The sequence below is a fragment of the Hemitrygon akajei genome, chromosome 5 (assembly GCF_048418815.1).
Source record: "Hemitrygon akajei chromosome 5, sHemAka1.3, whole genome shotgun sequence".
Classification (NCBI taxonomy): domain Eukaryota; kingdom Metazoa; phylum Chordata; class Chondrichthyes; order Myliobatiformes; family Dasyatidae; genus Hemitrygon; species Hemitrygon akajei.
Genome location: NC_133128.1, coordinates 9,893,295 through 9,921,264, shown reverse-complemented (window position 1 = coordinate 9,921,264; position 27,970 = coordinate 9,893,295). Strand labels below are relative to the sequence as shown.

Below are 27,970 nucleotides of genomic sequence, written 5' to 3'. Positions count from 1 at the left end.
AAGGATTCCAAATCTGAATGCCAAAGGAATGTTTTTTCAAGTCCCAAACATGAGAGATTCTGCAGATGTTGGAAATCCAGAGGAACACACACAAAATGGTGGAAGAACTCAGCAGATCAGGCAGCATCTATGGAAAGGAATAAACAGTCATCTGAGACCCTTCATCAGTTTTGACTTTTACTTTCAAATCCCATTTCGCAGCTCCCCCAACTCAACGCAGTCACAATAATTTGCTTCAGTAACAACAAATTTGGCATCCTTGGTGAGGGTGTCTCAGACATAAGGGATAAAATGTTGACATTTCAGGCCAGGACCCTTCATTTGAACTGGAAAGAAAGGAGGAAGAAGCCAGAATAAGAAGGTTGAGGAGGGGGAAGGAGTACAAGCTGGCAGATGACAGGTGAAGCCAGGTAAGGGGGAAGGTAGGAGGCTGGGGGAGGGGGATGAAGTGAAAAGCTGGGAAGTGATAGGTCGAAGAGGTAAAGGGCTGAAGATGAAGGCATGTTAAAAGAGAGGAGACTGGACCATGGGAGAAAGAAAAAGAGAAGGGGCACTGGAGGAGGGTGATAGGCAGGTGAGGAGAAGACAAGGGGAAAGAGGGGAGCCAGAAGGGGAATGAAAAAATACAAAAAGAAGAGGGGGGAGAAGTTACTGGAAATTAGAAAAACCAATGTTCATGCCATCAGGTTGGAGGCTACACAAATGAAATATGAGGTGTTGCTCGTCCTACCTGTCAGTGGCCTTATCATAGCAGCGGAGGAGGCCATATACCAACATGTCAGAGAGGGAATGGGAAGAAAATTAGAATGGGTGGCCACCAGGAAATCCTGCCAGTTGTGATGGATGGAGTGAAGGTGCGGACTTGGCTATGCTTAAGAGGCATTTAGGCAGACACTTAAATTGCAAGGCTTTAAAAAGATATGGTCCTAATATAGGCAAGCGTGATTAGTGTGGGGACTCTGTGACCAAATGCAGATACATGGGACAAGTGTAGATAAGTGAGATGGTTAGACTGGACTGGCTGAACTGATTGGCCTGTTTCTGTGCTGGCCAGCTCTGAGGCAATTAGAAAACTCTAGGTGTATTGCATTCAGTTCAGGCCATTCCACTGTAGGAAGGATGTCGAGGCTTTGAAGCAGGTGCAGAAGAGGTTTACCAGGATGTTGCTTGGATTAGAGGGCATGTGTTATAATGAGAAGTGGGACAAACGTGGGTTGTTTTCTCTGGAGCAGCGGAGGCTGAGGGGAGATCTGATAGAGGTTTATAAGATTATCAGAGGGAGTAGATAGGGAGTATCTTTTTCCCAGGTTTTGACATGTCTAAACCAGAAGGCATGCACTTAAGGTGAGAGGGGGGCAATTTCAAAGGAGATGTGAGGGTCACAGAGAGTGGTGGGAGTCTGGGATGTGCGGTACAGCCAAATACATTAATGACTTTTAAGAGATGTCTAGATAGACACATGAATGTGAGGAAAATGAAAAGATATGAAGAGATTAGTTTAGTTGGCCATTTGATTACTAATTTAATTTGGCACGACATTGTGGGCTGAAGGGCCTGTTCCTGTGCTGTACCTCTCTGTTCTATGACTGGAAAAGCATACAAAGTTACATGAAAACAGCATAGTAATGCAAGAAATTCCTTTTATTGGGGGCAACGTCCCATCATTTACAAAACAGGTCAACCATCACTGTTCTTATCAATTAATAAATTTACTGTTTGTCAGTATAACAATAGTGACATATCAAAACTAACTTGCTGTATGCAAAGCAGTTGAGGTTCAGGCTGAGAGACTTGGCAAGGCTCTATATAAATACAAGTCTTTTCCATTTAGGGAGATTCTGGAGGACCCCTCATCTGTAAACAAGACAATCAGTGGTTTCTGGCTGGAGTGACGTCGTTTGGGCACGGATGTGGGCTGCCCCAGAGTCCAGGGGTCTACGCCCGAGTCACAGAATTCATTGACTGGATACAGGAGTTCCTTATTTAAGCTCACCTCTGAATACTGTGGAGAAAGTTCAGAGCTTGCCTGAATGCTGACGCATTTTAATCTTCATTGGTGAATGTAATTGCACCACCCCTTCGAACTACTAACTTGAAGCTGTTATTTAAAACACATCATAACAGCAGTAATAGGAATTTTACAGGAATGTGCTAAACGGTGGAAGTGGGCCTTAGCACAGTTGGACAAATAGTAATTAATTCAAAGGATATTTTTTTCTTTTCAAACTGTTTCATGCTGAATTGATAAGTTATAAACTCGGTGACCAGTCCATTAGTTACCTCCTATATCTAAGAGAGTGGCCACTCAGTGTATGTTCATGGTCTTCTGCTACTGTGGCTCATTCACTTCAAGGTTGTGCCTTAAAAGATGCTCTTCTGTGTACAACTGTTGTAACGTGTGGTTATTTGAGTACTGTCACTTTGCTATCAGCTCAAACCAGTCTGGCCATTCTCCTCTGACCTCTCTCATTAACACGGGATTTTCACCCACAGAACTGCAGCTCACTGGATTTTTTTTTGTTTTTCACACCATTCTCTGTACACTCTAACTGTTGCTTATGAAGATTCCAGGAGATCAGCAATTTCTAAGATACTCAAACCACCCTATCTGGTGCCAACAATCATTCCACAGTCATTCTGATGTTTGGTCTAACAACAACTAACCTCTTGACCACATCTGCATGCTTTTATGCATCAAATTACAGCCACATGATTGACTGAGTAGATATTAGCATTAAGGAACTGGTGTACAGATGTACCTAATAAAATGGTGTGGACCCTGAGTGACATCAGCGTCCAATTAATTTAGAAGCTATGTCCTTGCAAATTCCTGTGTAATGCAACATATAGAAAACAAAATAATAAACTGCTGGTAGAAATCAATGGGTCAAGCATCAAGGGTGTGATGGGGACAGATATGATCAGCACATGAATATCCAGAGAATAGAGGGAAATGGACAATGAGTAGGAAGAGGGAATAAAGTATCATTAGCTTAATTAGCTTGATACAATATTGTGGGTCATAGGGCTAGTTCAAGAGCTGTTCTGTTCTATGTTCTATCCATGAAGGTTGGTCAAGGCTCAGGCCGAGTCCCTGAATCAAGACTAAGAGAAGATAGTCGATATAAAAAGGGGGATTTCAGGGGTAAGTTTTTTCACACAGCGTGCTGGGTGCATGGAATGCACTGCCAGCAAAGGTGGTAGAGGTGAATACAATAGAGTCTTTTAAGAGCCTCTTAGATAGGTACACGGAACTTAGAAAAAACTATGCGGTAGGGAAATTCTAAGCAGCTTCTAGAATAGGTTACATGGTCGGCACAACATTGTGGGCCAATGTAATGTGCTGTCAATTTTCTATGTTCTATGTTCTATAAAGAGATGAAGGGAAAAGGTGAGACAAGGGTGGTAGGTGAGACAAGAAGGTTGAGATAGAGACAGGTAGGTCATAGATAGAAACATAAGGAAAAGAAAATAAGCAGAATGGAAAGGTGTGAGCAGGTTATAGAATTCTTTACTGATTCTACAGGATGTAACTACTACCTCAACATTTTGTGGTCCTCCAACACACTTCTGTAACTATTGCTTGGCTCCATTCTTACTCTGATTACTGGTCAGATTATCTCCATCTGTATTCCTGGAAGAACCTTTCTCCCTCCCATGCTTTTCCATGAGGCCACCTCTCAGATGTGCACTGATAAGACCTGGATGGTCCATCTACTGCTGCTGGACAAGAAAACGACTCATTCAACCTATCAACCCCAATTAAATCAAGAAGACCAGTGTCAATGGTGGGTGGTCCACACCCTTCCCAAGAACACTTTTCCAATCTAAGGCCACTACTCAGACTGTAAACATAAGGAAGTCTACAGTTGCTGGAAATCCAAAGCAACACACACAAAATGCTGGAGAGCACTGAACAGGTCAGGCACCATCTATGCATATGAATAGATAGTTGAGGTTTTGGGGCAAGACTCTTTTCAGAATGCCCACAACTTCTCCGCCTCAGTTCATCCCAGGTCCCAGTTCTCTCCATGTGTAGACATGCTCACTTCTACGTCAGCCTCACTCTATTTGCTCGTGACACCGTCTTCAACACCTACCTGTTTCAATGTTTCTCTATCCTCCTCCACCCCACACTACCACTATGCTGCACTCAATGCCAATTCTGCTTCCAAAACCACCAAGACCTCACAGTTAAAACTATTCCTTTCATAATTACCTCACTGCTTGTCCTTGCTCCCTTTCCCTATCTCCATAATCATCTCCAGTCTCACCACCTCAAATCTCCATATCATTGCCCTAATTCTTCTCTTCCTCCAGTTTTCCTAAAATAATTATCAATACCAAAAAACCCAATACCACCCTTAACCTTTTCATAACACTCCTTATATCTTTAATATCCTTCAGAGAATTTTGTTTAAAATTCTCTCATTACCATCTCTTTTAAATTTAATATTTTAGAGATACAGCACAGTAATAGTCCCTTCCATCCCAACGAGATTACACCCAATTACACTCTATGACCAAATAACCTACTAACCCGTTCGTCTTTGGAATGTGGGAGGAACCTGGACCATCCAAAGGAAACCCACGCTATCATGAAAAGAACAGACAGCAGCGGGAATTGAACCATAATAGCATTACACTAACTGGTATACTACTATGCCGCCCCATCGCTACCTTGTTCTATCTCAAGGTACACAGAAACCTCAGGACCAATTACTGATCAGTGAAGTCATGCTCAGTCCCAAGGGAATGCAAGAAGGCTACTTAACTAATTTAGATGATTGATCGCCACAGCTTTGCCTGAGACTGCAACAGAGCTGTCTATGCCTGAGATCAGATCACTGAGTAGGATTAGGTGAGTAATTGGTTAAAAACTTCCGGAGAGCTGTCAAGCCCTTAACCACAGCCCACATCATCTTGTCCACTGCTCCTCCCGAGGAGACTGACAAAGCAAAAAACTCATTTTATTTTTGTCCCTTTTTTTTCAATTACCATGAGGGGAAATCTGTCACAACCAAGGAATGACAAATAGAGTAAAATTAAAGCAGCCTAGCCAAGGAAAATTGAAAACCCAGGGGATTCTGCTGATTGTGGAAATCCAGAGCAACACACACAAAATGCAGGAGAAAAAATGCAAGAGAACCTCAGCAGGCCAGTAAGCATCTATGGAAATAAATGAACAGTCAACATTCCAAGCCAACACCCTTCATCAGGTCTGGGAAGATTGAGGTATTGCATCCCTTAGGAGGTGTGGTAAAATCTGCAACAAGTTCACCTTAGGAGGTGAACGTGGGTTCAATCTCAACATTTAAAAGAAGTTTGGATAAGTACATGGATGGGAGGTGTATGGAAGACTGTGATCCAGGTGTAGGTCAACAGGACTAGGCAGAATAACAGTTTGGCACAGACTAGATGGGCTGAAGGGCTTGTTTCTGTGCTGTAGTACTCTTTGACTGTAGATGCCCATGCTTTGGTAAAGCAACCAGCATAATCAAAAACCCCATCCACCTCAGTCATTCTCTCTTCTTCATCCTCACATCAGGCAAGATACAAAGCCCTGAAAGCACGTGCCACCAGGCTGAAGGACAGCTTCTATCCTATTGTTATAAGACTATTGAACAGTCCCCTAGTACAACAAGGTGGACTCTTGACCTCACTGTCTGCCTTGTTATGGCCTTGCACCTTATTATCTACATGCACTACATTTTCTGTAACACTTTATTCTGCCATCTGTTACTGTTATCTCTTGCATTTCTTCAATGCACTCTTCATGAATTGATTTGTATGAACAGTTTGTCAAGCCAAGTGTTTTAATGTACCTCAGTACATGCGACAATAATAAAACAATTTTATCAAATTAAATTTATAAATTGAGGATAATAGAATTAAAGTTTTCAATTTGGTGAGAGGAACTGATGGGGTTTATGGGCAGACGTTATTTCAATTGTTTAGGGGAGTCTGGAACTATTTTATTTTTTTTTATTGAGACATAGCATGGAATAGGCCCCTTCTGGCCCTTGAAACCACACTGCCCAGCAATCCCTCAATTTAACCCTAGCCTAATCACGGGACAATTTTACAATGACCAATGAATCTACCAACCAGTGTGTCTTTGGACTGTGGGAGGAAACTGGAGCACTGTGAGGAAAGCCACCTGTCATGGAGAGAACAACTTTAGAGGTATCAATGGGAATTGAAACCGGGTTGCTGGTACTGTAAAGCACTGTGCTAACCACTATGGAACCTACTGCTCCTAGAAGGCCGAGTCTACAAATTCCAGCTAATCCTTTCTGAAGTGGGGCTTGGAAACAGCTATGCACACCAAAGATGTTGGAGGTTTGAAACTGTCTTCCCGGATCACAATTATGATCACTATTAAATCTCAGATTTATAAATCTCATTAATTAAAATATTTGGGAGAAGATGGGTATATGAAGTAAGGTCACCGATCAACCATAATCTTATTGAATGGTGGAACAAGTTTCAAGGGTTGAATGGCCTGTTCTAACACATCCTATGAGGACAATTTTTCCTCATAGTGTAGGCATTCAGACCTCTGCTCATATCTTTCTAGAGGTCACTGTTGTTTCTTGTGGTGTAGGTCATTAACAACATGGTCATCAGGGGCTGGATATGGAAATACTCCTAAGGTGTACATACGTGCTCTTCTGAAAGCCATCCAGAGCCATGCCTTTAGAACACATTTCTTCCCCCATCCCCACAACCACCCTTCATACAAACTTCTCAGGGTGTGTGCTCTGCCAAAACTATCAGTCTTGAACTTAGGTCTGCCCCCAGTTTCCTTAGTCAGTGCAATATGTATACAAAATCTGTGAGTTATCAGTGCTCCCTGCCCACTCCCAGTGATGTGGGTCAACGACTATATCTCTTCCATTGTTTCCTCAATATATTCCTAAATTTGAAACAAAAAGGAACATCAGTAGGAAGGAAGGAGATGGTTCTGTCCATTTTCTTTGGAGGGCAGGGTGATTGTTCCTTATTCCCCAGGACAAGCTTGGCTTGATGTTCTCTGGGAGCTTGTCGGATGGATTGGGATTGGCTGAATGGTATGATGGTCACTCCTTGCCTCCATCCAATGGCTGAGTCCAGCCTGTGTGATTCTAAACATCAGCCTGATCATCCTTCTTTGGAGCTGGAGATATCCAGAATGTTGACTCATTGGGGCTGGTCTTTGATCGGTCTTTACTGGAAACAATGAGAAACAGCAAAGCCTTCATTAGTCAGATTGCACAAGTCAATCTTACCTGGGATCCACGGACTCCTTGCATAATGGTATTTGATCCATAGCATTAAAAAGGTTGGGAACCCCTGGTCTACTCTGTCCCGACTGGTTGTATCATTGTCTGATATTTCAATTCAAATGTATAAGAATGCAAGAAGCTGCAGAGATGAGTTGACTCCGCCCAACCATTGGCAGTATCTACAGGTGCTGCTATCTCAAGAAAGCAACTTCCAGCAACAAAGATCCCCACCATCTGGGTCATGCCATCTTCTGACAACTAGCTACACAAAATGCTGAAGGAACTCAGCAGGTCATGCAACATCCATGGAAAGGAATAAACAGTTGACGATTTGGGCCAAGACCCTTCATCAGGACTGAAAAAAAGATGAGAGGTCAAAGGAAGAAGGTGGGAGAGGGGAGGAAGAAGTACAAGGTGGTAGTTGATAAGTGAAACTAGAAGGGGAGGGGGTGAAGAAAAGAGCCGGGAAGTTGATTGGTGAAAGAGATAAAGGACTGGAGAAGACGGAATCTGAAAGGATGGATAGAAGAGCATGGAAGAAAGGGAAGGAGGAGGAGTACTGGAGGGAGGTGATGGGGAGGCAAGGAGATAAGGTGAGAAAGGGAAACAGGAATGGAGAATGGTGAAGTGGGGGGGCAGTTACTGGAAGTTTGAGAAATCAATGTTCATGCCATCAGGTTTGAGGCTACCCAAATGGAATACAAGGTGTTTCTCCTCCAACCTGAGGGTGGCCTCATTGAAGCAGTAGAGGAGGCCATGGACTGTCATGTTGGAATGGGTATGAGAAGTTGAATTAAAATGTGTGGCCACTGGGAAATCCTGCTTTTTTCTGGCAGATGGAGCATAGGTACTCAAGGAAGCGGTCTCCTAATCCACATCACCCATTTTAATACAAATTCCCACTCCTATCCCGACACATTAATCACTGTAGCTTTTCCATTACCTTAGCTCTCATGATAGAGATTATCACAAGTTTTCTACTGTGCTAATTGAAGCTATTTTATACGTTTTCTTTTGGATATTTTCAGTATCTTCCACCATGGACTGCTTTTTGTCTCCCTCACCTTTATGATACCCTTCCAAGAGTCTAGTGACTTTGGACAAAACTTACAGCCATCATCTTTGCAGCATTTCCTTTTAAAAATCTTAAATGTAGCCCACTGCATCCTGACAACTTGTCTGCCTGTTACCTTTTCCGTTTCTGTTTCTGAATTCAACATACCTTATGTACCTTCTGCTCAGCATCTGGATGCAGCAAGTTGCCATGGCAACGACCAGCAACAGCAGCAGGGGGATTGTGGGAATGATGACGTACACCACATTGGGCATTATCCCTGGAAAACAACGCAAGAGCACAAGGTCAATAACTTCCCTTGGACTACCGCAGTGGAACTGACCCAACTTCTCACTCCCTGCCAATTTCCATTGATGACCACGGCTGAGAGAACGCATGAAAATCATCATCAAAATCACTTGAAATCTGGGTTCACCTGCTGAGCTTGGAGAGAAATTGCTTACCTGTAGAGAACAGCTAGTCCAAGGCTCGTCTTGAAATAAAAACAGAAAATATTGGAGCTGCACTCTGGTTAAGATGATGCCGAGCTGCAGACTCCAATGAGGTCATGGGTCAGATTTAGTTATTTTTTTAAGTTCTGGTTTCTGAGGACAGAGAGGGGAGTTAGGAGTCAGGTCAAGGTATAGTGACAAATTCTGATGAATTTTGTACTAATTCTCCAATATGGCATCTTCTTTGCTGGTGTTCTCACTTCTGAATGAGGAGATTTAAGCTCTGCTCCAGAGAGTCTACACTGAGGAGTATTTTTTCTTTTAAATTTTATTGAGATATAGTGTGGTACAAGCCCTTTTCATCCTTTCAGCCCAGCAATCTCCCGATTTAACCCTAGCCTAATCATTTAAAATTGTTTGACATGGATTAGATGGGCTGAAAGGACTGTTTCTGTGCTGTGCTTTCCTATGACTCTATGTCTCTAAGTCAGTGATAATAAACATGATTCGCATTAGGAACTTAGGAGTCTTGTCAGTGATGGTTTCTCATGAGTAAGGTAAAAGGTCTCAGATGTTCACTTTGGTCAACATAATTCGGAGGAGCATTCTCCATGGTGATCTGACTAATAATGACTTCTCAGTACCACGGAAGTAATTGGTTATTGCTTAATGACTGTCAATTATTTGCCTTATTTCAACACTACAGTAGCATCCATGCTTCAAGAAAGACAATTGGCTGAAAGGCATTATGACATCATGCAATGGTGCTATAGAAATGTAGTCACATCAAAAGCTAATCTTAAGGGAGGGAGGGAAGAAGTATTTTCATAAAGCGCACGAGATTCTGCAGATGCTAGAAATGCAGAGTAACACACATAAAATGCTAAAGGAACACAGTAAGTCAGGCAGCATCCATTATTAAGGACCTCCAGCACTCAGGGCATGCCCTTTTCTCACTGTTACCATCATTTAGGAGGTACAGAAGCCTGAAGGCACACACTCAGCGATTCAGGAACAGCTTCTTCCCCTCTGTCATCCAATTCCTAAATGGACATTGAACCCTTGGACACTATCTCACTTTTTTTTAATATACAGTATTTCTTTTATTGGAACAAATTATTGGAGTACAACTCCCACATAGTCCATTATTATTTTTATTAGGAGACATTGAAGGGACAATGCCGAAACTTAAATTGAACAAGTATCAGAAAAAATTTATAAAAATTGCATTGGCAGTAGCCAAAAAAGTTATCGCAGTTAGTTGGAAATCTGATTTATATTTAACTATGGATCATTGGAACAATGAAATACATAGTTGTATTCCATTTGAAAAAATTACGTATAATCTAAGAAATGAATATGATATATTTTTGAAAATTTGGCTCCCATACTTACAAAAGATAGGATTAAATACACAGGTCCTTTGAAGATAAAATCATAGTAATTGGGGAAAGTAAAAATAAATATCAAAATTATTTTGAACTCCATGGAGCATGTGGGGGTCCTCCGATATCCAGGCAATCTTTTTCTTCTTTCTTTCTTTTCTTTAGATAAGGGTTAAGGGGGGGAGGGTTAAGGGGAGGGGGGAGGGTCAACATTATTTTTCTTACTATTTTATTATCACATTTATTCCTTGTAATTTCTAAAATTTAATAAATAAATAAATAAAATATATACAGTATTTCTGTTTTTGCACATTCTTTTAAATCTATTCAATATACATAATTGATTTACTTGTTTATTACTATGCTTCATTTTATTTATTATTATTTTTTCACTCTCTCTGCTAGATTATGTATTGCATTGAACTGCTGCTGCTAAGTTAACAAATTTCACGTCACATGCCAGTGATAATAAACCTGATTCTGATTCTGATCTATGGAAAGGAATAAACAGTTAAAGTTTCAGGCCAAAACCCTTCAACAGCACCTGTCTGACCTGCTGAGTTACTACGCCATTTTGTGTGCTGATTTTTATTAAAGTTGGAATAAGTTACCTGATGACTCTGTCACAATCACTTTCTGGCCATCCCCTGAATTACTGGGAGCACGAACTTTGACTTCTGGCTCCGTGGAGGCATTTTCTGAAACTGGTCAAGATAAGAATCATGCAAGCTTTCATTCCATTCATTTGAGTTCCAAGCAAATACTCCCAATTACCTAAAAGCAATCTAAGAGTAGTACGGTAGTGTCGTAGTTAGTGCAACAATATTACAGCACCAGTGATTAGGGTTAAATTCTGTTCTGTGAAGAAATTGTACTTTCCCCCGTGACTGTGTGCTCAGTTTCCTCCTACCTCCAAAGACAGGGTTAGGCTTAGCAGATCGTGAGCATACTATGTTGGTGCAAGAAGCTTGGCGTCACTTGCAAGCTGAACCCAGCACAGCCCTTGGACTGTGTTGGTCATTGCCATAAATAGTACATTGCACTGTATGTTTCAATGTACATATTGAAATAGACTTCTGAAGTCCCTGCCACTGCCCAGGTCTCATCACACATGAAGAACAAGTAGAGTTATACTGTTCACTTGTGCCATAAATACACCTTATGCTAAAGGTCAATCTTATGCAATATATTTTAATATGTGTTAATTTATTTACAGTAATATTACTTTATGTGTGTAACATGCTGTAAGCTTTCACTGCTAATGTAATGGTTTCCCTGTAGCAGCAATGTTTGGGTTATAACTAGAGATAATGGGGCTTTGGAATGTGGGGCTATCCAATGACAGGGATGTTGTTCTTTCTTGTGGGTCAGGGAGCAGGGATTTTGCGGTCTTTTGCTGGGAAGAGATGAGGAGAGAAGATGGGAATGGAGAGAGTTGGTAGACTGCCATACGGAATGGACTTGGAGCAAAGGTCCAAAGGTCAGCGACGCTCGGAGAAAGTTGATGGTGGATGAACGGCCTTATCAGTGAGCTCCAACGTTGCATATTAGACTGTTTCATGAGAATAGGCCTTTTTCTTTTTTTTTTGTTTCTTTATTAACCATATAGTCAAATTAAGAATTATAAAGCTCAATCGTTTAATTGCATACTGTGTACTGTTTGTTATTTCGTGGTACTGATTTATAACAGGGGACACATCGCATAGCATCCACCCAAACAAGAGTTCTTAAGTTTGGCCGAGCTGAGTGCTGTCCTCCCCTAAATTAAGCCGCTAGCTGAACCAAGAGTTATGTGTTTTTATGTGAGAGCTATATGTACTGTGTTGCACACTTGGTCCTGACGAACATTGTTTTATTTCAATAGTTCAATAGTTCAGAGACATGTATACAATATACAACTTGAAATTCTTGTTCGTTGCAGACATCCACAAAAACAGAAGTGCCCCAAAGAATGAATGACAGCAAAAAACATTAGAACCCCAAAGCTCTCTCCCCTACATGCCCCTCCCATGCACAGGCAGCAGCAAAGCATTTGACAGCAAACATGTATAGGGTTGAATGTCACTAAACCTGAACTTGATGTGACAAATAAGCCTAACGTTTATCTTATAAAACCAGTTCAGGTCATGATTCGATAACAATCATAGAAGCATTAAAGAGAAAATTAACAGCCAGATTGGGTTTACAGGTATTAAGTTTTGGGGAAAAGAACCACTAAGCAGGGCCCAATTAGGCAAGGGAGCGTATAAGGGTGAGATGAGTCAACAGCCCCTGATTGGAGGTGTGAAGTCATGAGGTGAAGCCTCTAGGAGGATGTTCAAAGTTAGCAGAACTGCAATCAGGGATGTGGGTTTCAGTGTGCAATTGGAATGCACAAGTTTTTATTGTGCGTCACTCTAGAGATGAGTGTGCACAAAAGGGCTGAGGAGGAAGCAGATCTGTGGCATTGAAGATATTTCTCTCCTGATGGAAATGAGGTCTCATCTACTATTTTGTTTCCTGTGTGCATTTCTGATAGAGCAGAAAGGAAAATTTACTTTCGTTGTCATATGTACATTGAATTAGTTAATTCATAACTGGACTGGTAATCTTGGGTTTGTTCTAACTGTCTAAGGACTTGATCTCAAATCCAGTCACTTCATCTATTGAATTTAAATCAGTTTAAGTTTTCAAGGAGAAGCAATTAATCTCAGTAATGATGAGAAGAAAAAACAATTTGTTCAGTGATATTCTATGGGGCAGAATTTTAGATTAAATTATCTTTACTTGTCACATGCACATTGAAATATTCAATGTCAAGGTAAGTTTATTATCAATGTATGTATATACCAAAATATACTGCCTTGCGATTTACTTTCTTGCAGACAGTTAAAGAAAAATAAAGCAATACTATAGAATTTTTGAAAAAAAACTATACAGGAGGAGGAAAAGGGAGATCCATGAGCCAGCCCCCATTAGGGGATTGGAGATAGAGAGAATCCTCGGACATTTCTACACCAGAGGATCTGTCTTGGGACCAGCACATAAGTGGCATGACAAAGAAGACATGCCAGCACCTCTGGAGGTTTGCTTAGATTGGCATGTCATCTTAAACTCTGACAAATTTCTATAGATGTACAGTGGAGAGTATTCTGACCAGTTGCATTACAGCCTGGTTTGTAAACATCAATGCCCAGGAATGGAAAAGCCTACAGAAAGTGATGGATGCAGCTCAGTCCATCACAGACAAAGCCCTCCCCACCAGTGAGCACATTTACATGGAGTGCTGTCTCAAGAAATCAGCATCCATCATCAAGGATTCCCTCCATCCAAGCCATGCACTCTTCTCGCTACTTGGAGCCTTAGGCCACACAGCACTCAGGAAAAGTTATTATCCTACAGGCGCTTGAACCAATGTTAATAACGGGTTCTGAAGGAGGTGGCTTTGGAGATTGTGGAGGCATTGGAAATGATCTTCCAGGAATCAGTAGACTCTGGTATGGTTCCGGAGGACTGGAAGGTCGCAAATGTAATTCCACTGTTTAAGAAAGGAGGGAGGCAGCAAAAAGAAAATTATAGACCTATTAGTCTGACATTGGTAGTTGGAAAGTTATTGGAGTTGATCCTCAAGGACGAGGTTATGAAATACCTCGAGGTGCATGACAAGATAGGCCCAAGCCAGCATGGTTTCATGAAGGGAAGATCCTGCCTCACCAACCTATTGGAATTTTTTGAGGTAATCTCAAATAAGATTGACAAGGGAGAAGCTGTGGATGTTGTGTATTTGGATTTTCAAAAGGCCTTCGATAAAGTGCCGCATAAGAGGCTGCTTAATAAGATGAGAGCCCATGAAATTACAAGAAAGATGTTGGAGTAGGTGGAGCATTGGCTCATAGGCAGAGAGCAAAGAGTGGGAATAAAGGGATCCTATTCTGGTTGGTTGCCGGTTACTAGTGGTGTTCCACAGGGATCAGTGTTGGGGCCGCTTCTTTTTACACTGTATATCAATGATTTAGATTATGGATTAAATGGTTTTGTGGCTAAGTCTGCGGATGACACCAAGATAGGCAGAGCAGCAGGAAATGTTGAAGAAATGGAAAGGTTACAGAGAGACTTGGTCAGTTTAGGAGAGTGGGCAAAGAAATGGAAGATAAGATACTATGTTGAGAAATGTACCAGTTGTGCATTTTGGAAGAAGAAATAATTGGGCAAATTATTATTTAGATGGGAAGAAAATTCAAAAATCAGAAGTGCAAAGGACTTGGGGGTCCTCGTGCAGGATACCCTAAAGGTTAACCACCACGTTGGATCGGCAGTAAGGAAAGCGAATGTTATGTTGGCATTCATTTCAAGAGGAATAGTGTATAAGAGTAAGGAGGTGTTGATGAGGCTCTATGGGGCAAAGGTGAGACCTTATTTGGAATACTCTGTGCAGTTTTGGGCCCCCTATCTTAGAAGGGATGTACTGATGTTGGAGAGAGTTCAGAGAAGTTTTACGAGGATGATTCCTGGAATGCAGGGGCTAACATATGAGGAGCGTTTGTCGCCTCTTGGACTGTATTCATTAGAGTATAGAAGAATGAGAGGGGATTTAATAGAAACATTTGTTGAAAGGGTTGGACAGAGTAGGTGTGGAAAGGCTGTTTCCCTTGGTGGATGAGCCCAGGACAAGAGGCCACAGTCTTAGAATTAGAGGGTACCCATTTAAAACAGAGATGAGGAGAATTTTTTATAGCCAGAGGGTCGTGGATTTATGGAATTTGTTGCCACATGCAGCTGTGGAGGCCTGATCATTGATGGTGTTTAAGGAGGAGATTGATAGGTATCTAGTTAGTCAGAGTATCAAGGGATATGGGGAAAAAGCCGGAAATTGGAACTAGATGGGAGAATAGTTTAGCTCAAGGTGGAGTGGTGGAGCAGACTCAATGGGCCGAATGACATACTTCTGCTCCTTTGGCTTGTGATCTTGTGAGTAGCTTCACTCACCTCAACTCTGATCTGATTCACAACCTACAGACTCACTTTCAAGGACATTACACCCCACGTTCTCATTTACACTAATGTTACATTGACCTCATTCTCCACAAATTCCAATCAATTCACCATGGATTCTTCGACTGAGATGTCCGAGGCAGTTTAGCCACTTGTAAATCTGTGGGATGTGGGAGGAAACCGGAGCATCCAGAGCAAACATACAGTCAGAGCAGGTAAACTCCACATGGAACTGAAACGGGGTCTCTGTCACCGAGGAACAGTGGCTCTACTAGCTGTGTCTCTGTACTCTCCAGAGGATGTATACTATCCCACCACTGACTGAGAACTGCCAATCATGCAGGATATTGTAATGCAAATATATTGTTAATTTGTTTACCGTAATCTAACCCAGAGCGGTCCAGTAATTCATTCGTTAGGGTGCTTCCTGTCATCAGAGAAAGAAAATGATGAATATCTTGCATTTATAAATCTTCATGCAAATGTATACCCAAGGCAGTACTGTCAAACAAAATTTGGTCAATCATGTACATTTTGATAATTGCTTATTAATGCAGGACAACCAATCACAATTTTCACTGAGAAACCTATCTTGAGCGATAACTGTCTTGGAATGGGAACAGCTTAGAAGGTTATGAGCCAAATGCTGACAACTGGAGGAACATGGTAGCCCAAGTCCCTGAATGACAAGTCCCATAAATTGATGGTGCTATTGTCAATGATAAAGCCATCTTGACAGTCCACAGATGAACATAGACATGTGTGGACACAATTCAGCTTGCCATTCCACTGATCAATCTCTAGAGCGAAACACCGATGGCAGAGGCCAGCCCCCAACCAAGCATGGATGATGTGCTAGACTGCTTCTAGTGTCTCCTTTCCTGGAGTACAGCAACAGGCAAGCCCGCGGCTGGAGGCCTAATCCATGCTACATCTGAAGACACACAGCTCCTCTACCATCGGTCACTCCAATAAAAAAGGGAAGTGGACTTGCAGTGTTTTACATTATCAGTGCCCAACGGGGTTTTTCAATCACAAGAGAAATGTCCAAGAAAATCATTCGCTGTTAGACTGTTTGCCACCCTCACGCACCAACTCCGATACTTTCCTGTAGCACAGTCTACACCAAGTCCAGCTCTTCTGTCAATGAGCAGCTCACTGATGGAGTAGACCTGCAGTACTTGAAGTTCTCAATGGCTTGTATTGTCTTGCAATCATAAAAAAGACATTTATAAAAGACAAATACACCTTTGGTTGGCCCCCAAGAGGCTGCTGTACCGAACACACTGCCATCTTACCAACTACAAAGAATACTGATAATAGAGGATTCTAATTATTTAGCAGGAGTGAGATTGCAGCGCCCCACACTGTAGATGTAGACAAACAATGCATTCAAAATACTGGGGAACTCAGCAGATCCTGCAGCATCTATGGAGAGGAATAAAGATTTGATGTTTCAGGCCAAGAACCTACATCAGGACTGGAAATGAAGGGAGCAGAATATTGAATTAGATGGTGCATGGTCTTGGCTGTAGCGAGGACTGAGCCTTTGGCCATGGTGTCCTGTTTACAGCTGACCAGGAGAGAGCCTTGTGCTGTGCATGATTGTCGGTACTGTGTTTTGAACCTTAGCCCTGGAGTAATGCTTTTTCATTTGGCTGTATTCATGGGTATTTGTGTACAGTTAAATGACAATTAAACTTGAACTTGGAACTTGAATGGGAAGGAACACAAGCAGGAAGATGATAACTGAAGCTGTGTGAGGGGGAAGGTAGCTGGATGGGGAGGAGAGGATGAAATGAAAAGTTGGCAGGCAATGGATGGAAAAGGTGAAAGGCTGAAGAAGAAGGAATCTGATAGGAGTGGAGAGTGGACCATGGGGGAGAGGGAAGAAGGAGACACATCAGGTGGTAGGCAGGTGTGGAGGGGTGAAAATATAAAAGGGGAGCCTTAAGTTAACATGTTCAGTGATGTGGAGACCCAGCTCGAAGGTCAGCTGTACATACCTGCTGCGTACTTGCAGATGAAGTTGTGCTTCATGTTACACCTGTCATCATTCCACTGATAGAGGTATGGTCCACCCAGGCCGGGCTGAGCAGTCAGTTGGTGGTACATCACCACGCATGCTTCGCTGCCACACGATGGCTCATCTGCATACCAGTTCCTAGCAACGAGGGAAGGTCAGAGGTAAATCTGAAGTACCGATAATCCATGCCAAAGTCTCTGTACTACAAAGTGATAGAAGTGGCCAGAGTGTTGCTAAACTTCAGTGATTAGGGCCTTACAAGTTTGCTCAAAGCAGAATGGCTTAAGGGAATTAATGGTTCCTCCCACCGAGAGGATCACTGAAGTCTCTCTCCCCACTATTGTAACATTTACCAGGAATATTGCAGACAAAGAGCCTGAAGCTTGTTGAGGATCCCTGCCACCAAACCTACCATCTCTTTGACCTACTACCATCAGGAAGTGTCAATAAGACAGTTATACAATGCCAATAAAAACTATATACCCCACATGGAAGTTTTCATGTTTTATTGTTTTGCAGCATTGAATCACAATGGATTTAATTTGGCTTTTTTGACACTGATCAACAGAAAAAGACTCTTTCATGTCAAAGTGAAAACAGATCTCTATAAAGAGATCTAAATAAATTACAAATATAAAACACAAGATAATTGATTGCATAAGTAATTACCCCCTTTAAATCAGTATTTAGTAGATGCACCTTTGGCAGCAATTACATCCTTGAGTCTGTGTGGATAGGTCTCTATTGGCTTTGCACATCTGGACACTACAATTTTTCCCATTCTTCTTTACAAATCTGCTCAAGCTGTGTCAGATTGCATGGGGATTGTGAATAAACAGCCCTTTTCAAGTCCAGCCACAAATTCTCAATTGGATTGAGGTCTGGACTCTGACTTGGACACTCCAAGACATTAACTTTGTTGTTTTTAAGCCATTCCTATGTAACTTTGGCTTTATTATTTGGGTCATTGAGGACTGCCTGCTCCAGGCAGATTTAGAGCTGTGCCATATTCCTTCTATTTCTTAATGATTGACTTGACTGTACTTAAAGGGATATTCAGTGACTTGGAACTGTTCTCGTATCCATCTCCTCATGTGTTTTTCAATAAAATTGTCACGGAGTTGCTTGGAGTGTTCTTTTGTCTTCATGGTGTAGTTTTTGCCAGGATACTGAGTCACTGGCAGTAAGACCTTCCAATTACAATCAATTGAAACACCTTGACGCCATTTAACGAATTGGCTGAATCAGCAATGATTTGGAATGTCATATTAATTATTTGTAATTAATTTAGATCACTTTGTAGAGATTTGTTTTCACTTTGACAGGAAGAGTCCTTTTTTTGTTGATCACTGTCAAAAAAAGCCAAATTAAATTCACTGTGATTCAATGTTGTAAAACAATAAAACGTGATTACTTCCAAGGGGGTGAATACTTTTTTAGGATACTGTAAACCAGTCCAATTCCAATTCCAGTTCAGAGCTGCTGCACTTACCTGTACTTTTCAGGACTGCCATCGGTCCACTCATAAAGGTCGGGACACCCACTGAAGGTGCTGTGGGTCTGTCCCCCTCCATTGCGTCTCAGGCCAATCCAGAAATCTCCATCCGAGAGGGTGGAGCCGGACTTGGTTAGGTCCTGCAGGAGGTTCTCTATCAGCTTCTGCTCGTCGGGAGACCTGATGCTGAGCAGTGCTCCCTGGTCCATCTCGCATGCCTGGCTTGCCTCCTTGAAGCCGATGCGCCTACTCAGGTCTTGGAAGTAGGCAATCTTGTAGCAAGGGTGCTCTGGGCCTCCGTAACAAACCGTCTGACCTGCAGAACAATCAATGTGCACAGTCTTACAAAGGGCCAAAGTACCAAAGGGCGTAGCCTTAGAATACAAAGATGTCTCTACAGAACAGAGATAAAAAGGAATTGTTTCCTGAAGGGGAACTCTTGCCTAACAAATCTGTCAAAATTCTTTGAGGAAATAACAGGCAGGATAGACAAAGGAGTTTACTTGGATGGTGTTTACTCGGATTTTCAGAAGGCCTTTGACAAGGTGTTCTTCATGAGGCTGCTAAACAAGATTAGAACCCATGGTACTACAAGAACATTATTAGCATGGATAGAAGATTGGCTGACTGGCAGGAGGCAAAGATTGGGAATAATGGGGGCCTTTTCTGGTTGGCTGCCAGTGAGTGGTGATGTTCCACAAGAGTCCGCATTAGGTTAGTTTCTTTTCATGTTAAATGTCAATGATTTGGATGACAGAAATCATGGCTATGCCTCCAAGTTTGTAGATGATATGAAGATAGGTGAAGGGGCAGGTAGTGTTGAGTGAGCAGAGTGTCTGCAGAAGGACGTATAAATTGGGGAAATGGGCAAAGAAGTAGCAGATGGAATATAGTGTAAGGAAGCCTACAGTCATGTACTTTGGTAGAAGAAATAAAGACATAGACTATTTTCTTGCTGAGGCTTTATAAGGCATTGGTCAGACTGTACTTGGAGTATTGTGAGCAGTTTTGGGCCTCTTAGGAAGAATGTGCTGGCATTGGAGAGAGTCCAGAGGGAGTTTACAGGAATGATCCCGGGAATGAGAGCATTAATGAATGAGGAGTATTTGATGTCTCTGGACTTGTACTCACTGGAGTTTAGAAGGGTAAGAGGAGTGATCCAATTGAAATCTACTTGACACTGAAAGGCTTGGATAGAATAGACATGGAGAGGGTGTTTCCATTAGGAGAGTCTAGGATCTAAGGGCACAACCTCAGCCCTTTTAGAAGTAGGATGAGGAGGAATTTCTTTAACTAGAGGGCAGTGAATCTGTGAAATTCATTGCCATATATGGTTGTGGAGGCCAAATCATTGGGGATAGTTAAAGCGGAGGTTGATAGGTTCTTGATTAGTAAGGGAGACGAGAGCTATAAGGAGAAGGTGTGTGAATGGTGTTGAAAGAAAAATTCAGCCGTGATTGATCATGGGGCAGACTTCATGGACTGAATGGCCTAATTCTGCTCCTATATCTTACAGCTTAATTTTTAAAAAATCAATGCTGAGCTCAAGAGGTTTGAGAATTTAACGTTCTTAGGATTTAACATGACCATGTTCTGATGTCATGACCAGCACCTCTACTTCTTCCAGACACTACAGAAACGTGACATGTCCCCAGAACTCTTCCCAGTTTTTATCACAGTTTGCCACGGCAACTGATCTGCCCATGACCGCAAGAAACCCCAGAGAATTTTGGCCACAGCTTAGAATTATCACAGAAATCAACCTCCCCTCCATGGACTCTGTCTAGACTTCTCACTGCCTCAGTAAAGCAGCCAGCACAATCAATACCCACACCCACCCCGGAGTGTCTCTTTTCTTCTCTTCTCCCATCAGGCTGAAGATTTGGTGACTTTGATAATAAACTTACTTTGACTTTGACGGGGAACAGGTGACATTTGGATTAGGACGTATGAGGGACGATCACAGGGTGGGGGTGGTGCAAAGTCACCAGGCCTATTTTTCAGGCTTGAAACATTGACTGTCCATTTCCCTCCTTACACTCTGAGTTCCTCCAGCATCTTGTTTGCTTTTCCTTTGCTGTGGGGTCCAGCTTCTGCAGTCTCTTGCACCATCACTCTGTGTGGTTCTGGCCCAGCTCCTTAACATCCCATTACTGGCAAATATGACGTGCCTTATTTCCCAATGAATTATTTTATGTACCACAGCCATCCTCATTACTATCGTGTTCACACACAAAACCAGCCAGAGAAGCACTGTGGAGTCAGGAATCCTGCGATATAAATGTCAGATTGTTAAAGTTCCTTGGGCAGTGATAAGAATTTTGCCGGCACAAAGTAGCACAGCGAGAAATGAACTTGTGTCAGATTACAAACCTTTAAAGCCAAAATTATTTTGCCCCCAGGTCACACTGACAGCTGGGAACATATTTATTTTCCTGTCAGTCTTGGTGCACTGTTGGTTTGTAATGGACAGGAGTGTAAGTACCACCCCCACCCTGTGATCGTCCCTCATACGTCCTAATCCAAATGTCATCTGTTCCCCATCAAAGTCAAAGTAAATTTATTACCAAAGTCACCATACACTATCTTGACATTCATTTTCTTGCAGGCATTTCCAGGAAAGTAAAGAAATACAATAGGATTTATGAAAACCATGGACAAAGACTGAGAAACAACCAGTGTGCAAAAGAAGACAAATGGTGCAAATAAAAAATAAATCATACTGAGAACGTGAGTTGTGGAGTTCTGGAGAGTGAGCTTGAAGACTATGGAATCATTTCAGAGTTGAGGTGAGTGAAGTTATCCATGAAGGTTCAGGAGCCTGCTGGCTATAGGGTTATCAAAGTACATACAGTATATGTCACCATATACTAAGTTTAGATTCATTTCCTTTCAGCCATTTGCAGGAAAATAAAGAAATACAACATAAGTAATGAAAATTACACATAAATAAAGACTGATAAACAACCAAGAAGACAAATTGTGCAAATAATAAATAAACAAACAAACAAACAAATAAATAGCACCAAGAATATGAGTTGTAGAACCTTTTAAAGGTCTCAAAATAGAGATGTGGGGCAGAGGTGCAGCTTGTGAATCTTAGCAGAGCATCCTGCTATTCCCAAAGCGAAGACACATAAAAATTAGCCTGAGTACACCACTCAGCTCTTCGATTCTGTTCGCCTTTCCATGTTGTCCTGGCTGATCTTCCATTGCATCATTTTCTCTCTTCCCATACCCTCCAAGTGTCTAGAAATCTCTCCACCTCATTCTTTAATGGAATCAGTGAGCCAGCCCTCTGTGCTAGAAAATTCCACTGGTTCAAAACAAATTTCTCCTCATCGCAGTCTAAACGAGCAAGAGCTAATGAAACTGTGGATGTTTCTGAAAAGGTGTGGGGCTAGACAAGGTTGTAGGCAAGGTGACAGGGCAGGGATATCTAAAACTAGAGAGAAATGGTTTAACATGAGAGAAGAAAGATTTAAAGGGGGCCTGAGGGGAAACCTTTTCACATAGACAGTAATGGGCATATGGAATGAGCTGTCGACGTGGAAACAATGACAAGGTTTAACCAATGTTTGGACAGTTTCATAGACAGGAGAGGTGTAGGGGAGATTATGGGACAAACACAGAGAAATGGGACTAGCTTAGTTGACAATGGTCAGCATGATGTGTCAGGACAATGTGCCTGTTTCAATGCCATGTGACTATGACTTGGGAATGGGAGACTCAAAGCATTCTCTACATTCAGGAGGGAGAGGGAGAGGGGGGAGAGGGAGAGGGAGAGAGGGGGTAGAGAAAGGGAGAAAGGGGGGAGAAACAGACAGACAGATAGAGAGGGAAAGTGAGAGGGAGTAGGAGAGAGGAAGGGGAGAAAGAGAGAGAGGGAGAGAGAGATAGAGAGGTGAGGAAGAGGTGGACAGAATGGAGGAGAGAGAGAGGAGAGGGGGCTCAGAAAATTACATAGACAAGGGCTCTTAGATATTTATATTTGATAAAAGTCAGAAATACCCACATATATACATATATACACATACCCAGAGAGTGACAGATATGCTCACAGTAAAATAGTAATATAGAGACATGGCCAGAAACAAATATATGCGTGATATTTATATGGAGGCTAAGATAGAAATGCCCACATATTTACATACCCCTGTATTTGCCAATGCACATATTCAGACAGTAACAGATACGTCCTCACAAATAGTAAGTGGGAGACACAGACTAAAGGAATGACATAGAGGGTGATAGAGAGAAATGTCGCTCTCTCTCACACATGCCCACATTATACAGTGATAGAATCATAGATCACTACAGCACAGAAACAGGCCCTTCAGACCATTTACTCCATGCCAAACTTTGATTCTGCCTGGTTCCATCAACATGCACTTGGACCAGACCCCTCTGTACACCTCACATTCATGAATTTATCCAAATTTCTCTTAAAAGTTGAAATCACACATAAGTAATATACACACATTACACACACACACACACACACATACATTTACACCTGGGTTGTATATACACACACATATACACAAAATATTCTTTATATACTTGCATATATATTTAGGCATGAACATACACATGATATTATTCACGTACATATATATGATACACACAGAGTTTTACAGGGAACAATTATCTGCCTGCAGATTTCTAATTGACTTAACCAGTGAGTTTTGATGCCTCAGCAATAACTTTGGACCATTAATGTAAGAAGTCGCATACATCCAATCCTTTTTCGCTACCCCAGCAATTCACAGTAAATTTCAAACTGCAGCCACCATTGTAATTTACAGAAGACAGCAGCAATTTGTGCATGGTGAGCATTCTCTGTGTCAGCATGGCTGGGTGCATCTGTTCTGGGTGATGCTGACTGGGGAATAAGTAATTCCCTGAGTTATAGTGAAAGGCTGAATAGCTCCAGACTTTATTCTCTAGAGCGCAGAAGGAGGTTTGATAGAGGTATACAAAATTCTGAGGGGTACAGATGGAGTATGCAAGCAGGCTTTTCTCACTGAGGTTAGGTGAGACTACAACCAGAGGTCATGGGTTAAGAGAGAAAGGTGAAATATTTAAGGGGAACATGAATGGGAATTTCTCCACTCCCTTAGAGGGTGGAGAGAGTGTGGAGTGAGCTGTCAGCAGAAGTGGTGGTTCAGGGTTCAATTTCAACATTTAGGAGAAACTTGGATAGGTACATGGATGGGAGGAGTGTGGAGGGCTAAGGTCTGGTCCGGGGGTATATCAATGGGAATAGGCAGATTAAGAGTTTGGCATGGACTAGATGGGCCAAAGGGTCTGTTTCTGTGCGGTGGAATTCTATGACTCTATCTACAGTAATTCCCAGGGCATTGAGTGGAGCTCACCTCTTTTCCCAAAACCCACCTACAGGACGTTCACATCTGACCACACTGTTGTTTAACAGCCCATTTGAAAGCCAGTGTCATTGTGCAGAACTCACTCAGCGCACTCCATACCCCTCCCATCCATGTGCCTATCTAAATTTCTCATAAATGTTGAAATTGAACCCGCAATCACCACTGGTGTCAAACAGGAAAAAAGTTCCAGAACAGGGCTTAAACCTTAGAACATAGCACAGTGCAGGCCCTTCAGCCCACAATGTTGTGCTAGCCTTTCAACCTATCAACCTAACCCTCCCTCCTGTTAAGCCCTCCGTTTTCTTTCATTGACGTGCCTATCTAAGAGTTTCTTAAATGCATCTAATATATTTACCTTTACCACCACCCCTGGCAGGGTATCCAGGCACCCACCACTCTCTGGGTAAAAAACTTACCTCTGACATCCCGCCTATACATTCCTCCAATATTTATATATTTATTTATTCATTGAGATACAGCACGAATGGACTGTTTCGGCCCTTCACCCGGCAGCACCCAGCAACCCACCCGTTTAATCCAAGCATAATCGGAAGCAATTTACTATGACTAATTAACCTACCAACTGGTATGTCTTTGGAGTGTGGGGAAAAAAAAACCTGAGGACTGGGAGGAAATTCATGCAGACACAGGGAGAACATACAAATTCCTTACAGACGGTGGTGGAAATGTAACCCAGGTCACTGGTACTGTAAAGTGTTAAGCTAACCACTACGTTACCATGCCGCCCCACCTTAAAATTATGCCCCCTCATATTAGCGTGAAGTGAGAGGATCAGCCAGTTAGCGGCAGGCATCAGCACAGCATTCAGAATCAGCTTTATTGTCACTGATTTCTGTTGTATGAGATCTGCTGTTTCGTGGCAGCAGTACAGCGCAAAGACATAAAATTACAAAATAAATACATAAATAGTTAAAATAAAAAGGAATAGCAAGATAATGTTTATGTGTTCATGGACCGTTCTGAAATCTGATAGTGGGGGGGGGGGGGAGAAGCTGTTTCTAAATGATTGACGGCGGGTTTCGAGGTTCTTACACTGACTGGGACCCTCACCGTAGCAAGTCACACCGGCAAATATACAAACATGTAAGCACAAATAACACATGATACACTACACAACTGACATTTACCCCCTTGTGGGTCAGGTCATATTGGCGGCAACACGGGCGATTATGAGACAGTTAAGTGCGAAAATTTTTAAAATCCAGAAGTTAGCGAGGGTGTAGTGTTCTTTCTGGTGGAACTGACTAAAGGGAGATTTAGAGTCACACCACATGGAGACAGTCCCTTTGGCCTAATGAGTCCGTACTGACCATTAACCATCCATCTACATTAATCCCATATAATTCCCTCACATTTCATATTACCGCTCCCCCCCACCCCCCCACCCCCACACACACACACTGGGAGGCAAATTTACAAACCAATCCCATCCTAACAAGCGGGAGGAAGCCAGAACACTCCAAGAGAAATTCATGCAGCCACAGGGAGAACATGCAAACTTCACAAAGGCAGCAGCAGCGACTCACAGTTACCAAGGGCTGAGTAACTCAGTAAGGACAGCTGCTTTCTTTAATAGCGGGCATATCAACGTTCAAAGTTCATATTAAATGTATTATCAAAGTACATATGTATCACCACTCTATCTGGATGAGTGATAGAGACAGAAACCTCTCCCATATATCTATGTATATTATCTGTCAGAGGATGAGGACACTCCTGACCGACATCTGGGGGGTGGGATCTACCTTGGCAGCTCTTCGTAGGCAGGCACGGACATGTTTGTCTGAATATCTCACCCTGATATAAACAGGGCAGTAAAAGTGACGATCTCCTTTTATGCAACACGAGGACCAGAGTTAGGACCTGAGACCCTGAGTTATAGAGAAAGGTTGAATAGGTTAGGACTTAGGAGTGCAGGAAAATGAGAGGAGATTTGGTAGAGGCATGCAAAATTATGAAGGGTATAGATTTGGTAAATGCAAGCAGGCTTTTTCCTCTGGGGTTGGGTAAGCCTAGAACTAGAAGTCATGGGTTAAGGGTTAGAGAAGAATCGTTTTCGGGGAACATGAGGGGACCTTCTTCACCCGGACTCTGGTGAGAGTGCTGTATGAGTTGACAGCTGAAGTGGCGGATGCCGGTTCAGTTTCAACATTTAAGAGAAGATTGAATAGCTGCATGGATGCCGGTGGGTATGGTCCAGGTGCAGGGTAGATGAGACTAGGCAGCATAAGATTTAGCATAAACTAGATGGGCCGAAGGGCCTGTTTCTATGCTGTAGTACACTATGACTATATGACTATCCCGGGTCTTTGTAATTTTGTGACTTCTGCCGTCTCAAAGGTGCCCACAGGACGGACGGACACACACACACACACACACACACACACACACACACACACACACACACACACACACACACACACACACACACACACACACACACACACACACAGGAGTGTACTCACCGCTCAGCACCCGATTTGCGGAGCCGCTGCCCAGAATCCCGCTCACAATCACATTCAGCACCAGCATCGCACTGGCCAGCGACCGGATGGGAAGCATCGAACCACCGCGCGGAGGCACGAAAAAAGTGGCCTCGACGCAAATCAGAGAAACCCGCAAAAATAGGAGGCAAAACAAATCAGAGAAATCCACAAAAAAAAAGTCAGCCCGAGATTTCTACACAAAACAATGGGGCTATGCAAAATCAGATAATGCTGATAAAGGCAAACTGGAGATTGCGTTAAAGAGGCGTAATGCCAACTATTGAAATCCGCAAAAAAAGGGCAAAAGCACAAACAGGATAATTCAGCAAAGAGGACGCAATGAAAACCAGAGAACTCAGCAAAACAAATATTAATACAATTTAGGAATTCCGTTTGAAAAAAAGGACAAGGCAACGCAATTTTCCCAAACCAAGCGCAATAAACTTATGCACAGACACGGCATGGAATTCAGAGTTCGCCCAATGATAATGAAATTTTACGCTAAAGTTACTATTTGGAAAAATATATATAATTTAGAGCTGGCGGTCCCTGTGAGAGCGAGGGCGGACCGAGCTAAGGAGTAGCTGCCGCCGGCGAGAAAGCGCCCCAGCCTCCGGGTGACAGAGAAATGGGTCTCAGTCCGGTCTCCCTGGTGGGTAGCTTCCCCTCGCACCCCTCGTCTCTGGGCCAGTGTCGCACCGCCTTCCTCCACCCCGCGAGCACAAAAACCAATGTATCTGGGGCGCTCTGTTTTATAGCCGAGCCGTGACAGACAGCATAGCAGACCCTTCTCTCCACCCCCTCCCCACACACTAACTCCAACCCTCCCACCCCTGAAAGTCATCGCCCCTCCTGCAAGCACCACCCTCCTCCCACATCGCTGTTGCTCTCACTACGGAATGAACAGAGGGAAACTTCTTCTCAAGAGATTCGTATACAGAGCGGCGAGTGGCTGAAGTAATCAGGAAGGATGCGGGAACGCTCCCCAGCATCTTAACCTCTTCGCATATGTTCCGATTGCCCATCTATAGGAACGATGTCATAATGCTGGAGGGGGTGCAGAAAAGATTCATCAGGGAGGATACCGGGACCTGACAGCTTGAGTTATAAAGAGAGATCAGAAAGGAGAGATTGAATTGGGAGTCCTGATGAAGAGATGCCCGAAATATGTACGGTTTATTCCTCTCATAGATACTACCTGACATGTTGAGTTCCTCCAGCATTTTGTGTATTATTTAAGATTTCCAGCATCTGTAGAATCTCCCGTGTTTTCCCTGGAACAAAGGAAGATGGGGGGTGACTTTATCCAGATTTGGGAATGTAGATAAGGTGGAAGGTCAAAGAGAAGGGGGAAGGGGGATAATTACCAGAAGTTAGAGAACTGAAAATGAGGTGTTGCTCCTCCAACCTGAGTGTGGCTTC

General features: G+C 42.7%; 2 protein-coding genes across 3 annotated transcripts in view; one reads left to right on the top strand and one right to left on the bottom strand.

Moving 5' to 3' along the window:
* tmprss15 (transmembrane serine protease 15) overlaps nucleotides 1–2,386 on the top strand; it is a 102,127-nt gene extending 99,741 nt beyond the window's left edge. The window contains exon 24 of the mRNA XM_073044819.1: nucleotides 1,832–2,386. Coding sequence (XP_072900920.1) covers nucleotides 1,832–1,987 — 156 coding nt within the window. The 3' untranslated portion in view covers nucleotides 1,988–2,386. The remainder of the gene's footprint in view (nucleotides 1–1,831) is intronic.
* On the bottom strand, nucleotides 13–27,231 carry LOC140727483 (chondrolectin-like). Of its 2 annotated transcripts, none has more exons than XM_073044821.1 (7): nucleotides 26,528–27,231; nucleotides 18,649–18,967; nucleotides 17,137–17,294; nucleotides 15,510–15,557; nucleotides 10,771–10,863; nucleotides 8,491–8,602; nucleotides 13–127 (listed from the first exon to the last, which is right to left on the bottom strand). In XM_073044821.1, exons 1-7 carry the CDS (start codon nucleotides 26,622–26,624, stop codon nucleotides 109–111), a joined length of 846 nt encoding a protein of 281 aa, XP_072900922.1. In that variant the 5' UTR covers nucleotides 26,625–27,231; the 3' UTR covers nucleotides 13–108. The 2 variants fall into 2 exon arrangements, with proteins under 2 accessions (XP_072900922.1, XP_072900921.1); XM_073044820.1 differs by lacking the exon at nucleotides 13–127 and adding an exon at nucleotides 1,627–7,212.
* Nucleotides 27,232–27,970: the final 739 nt, after the last annotated feature.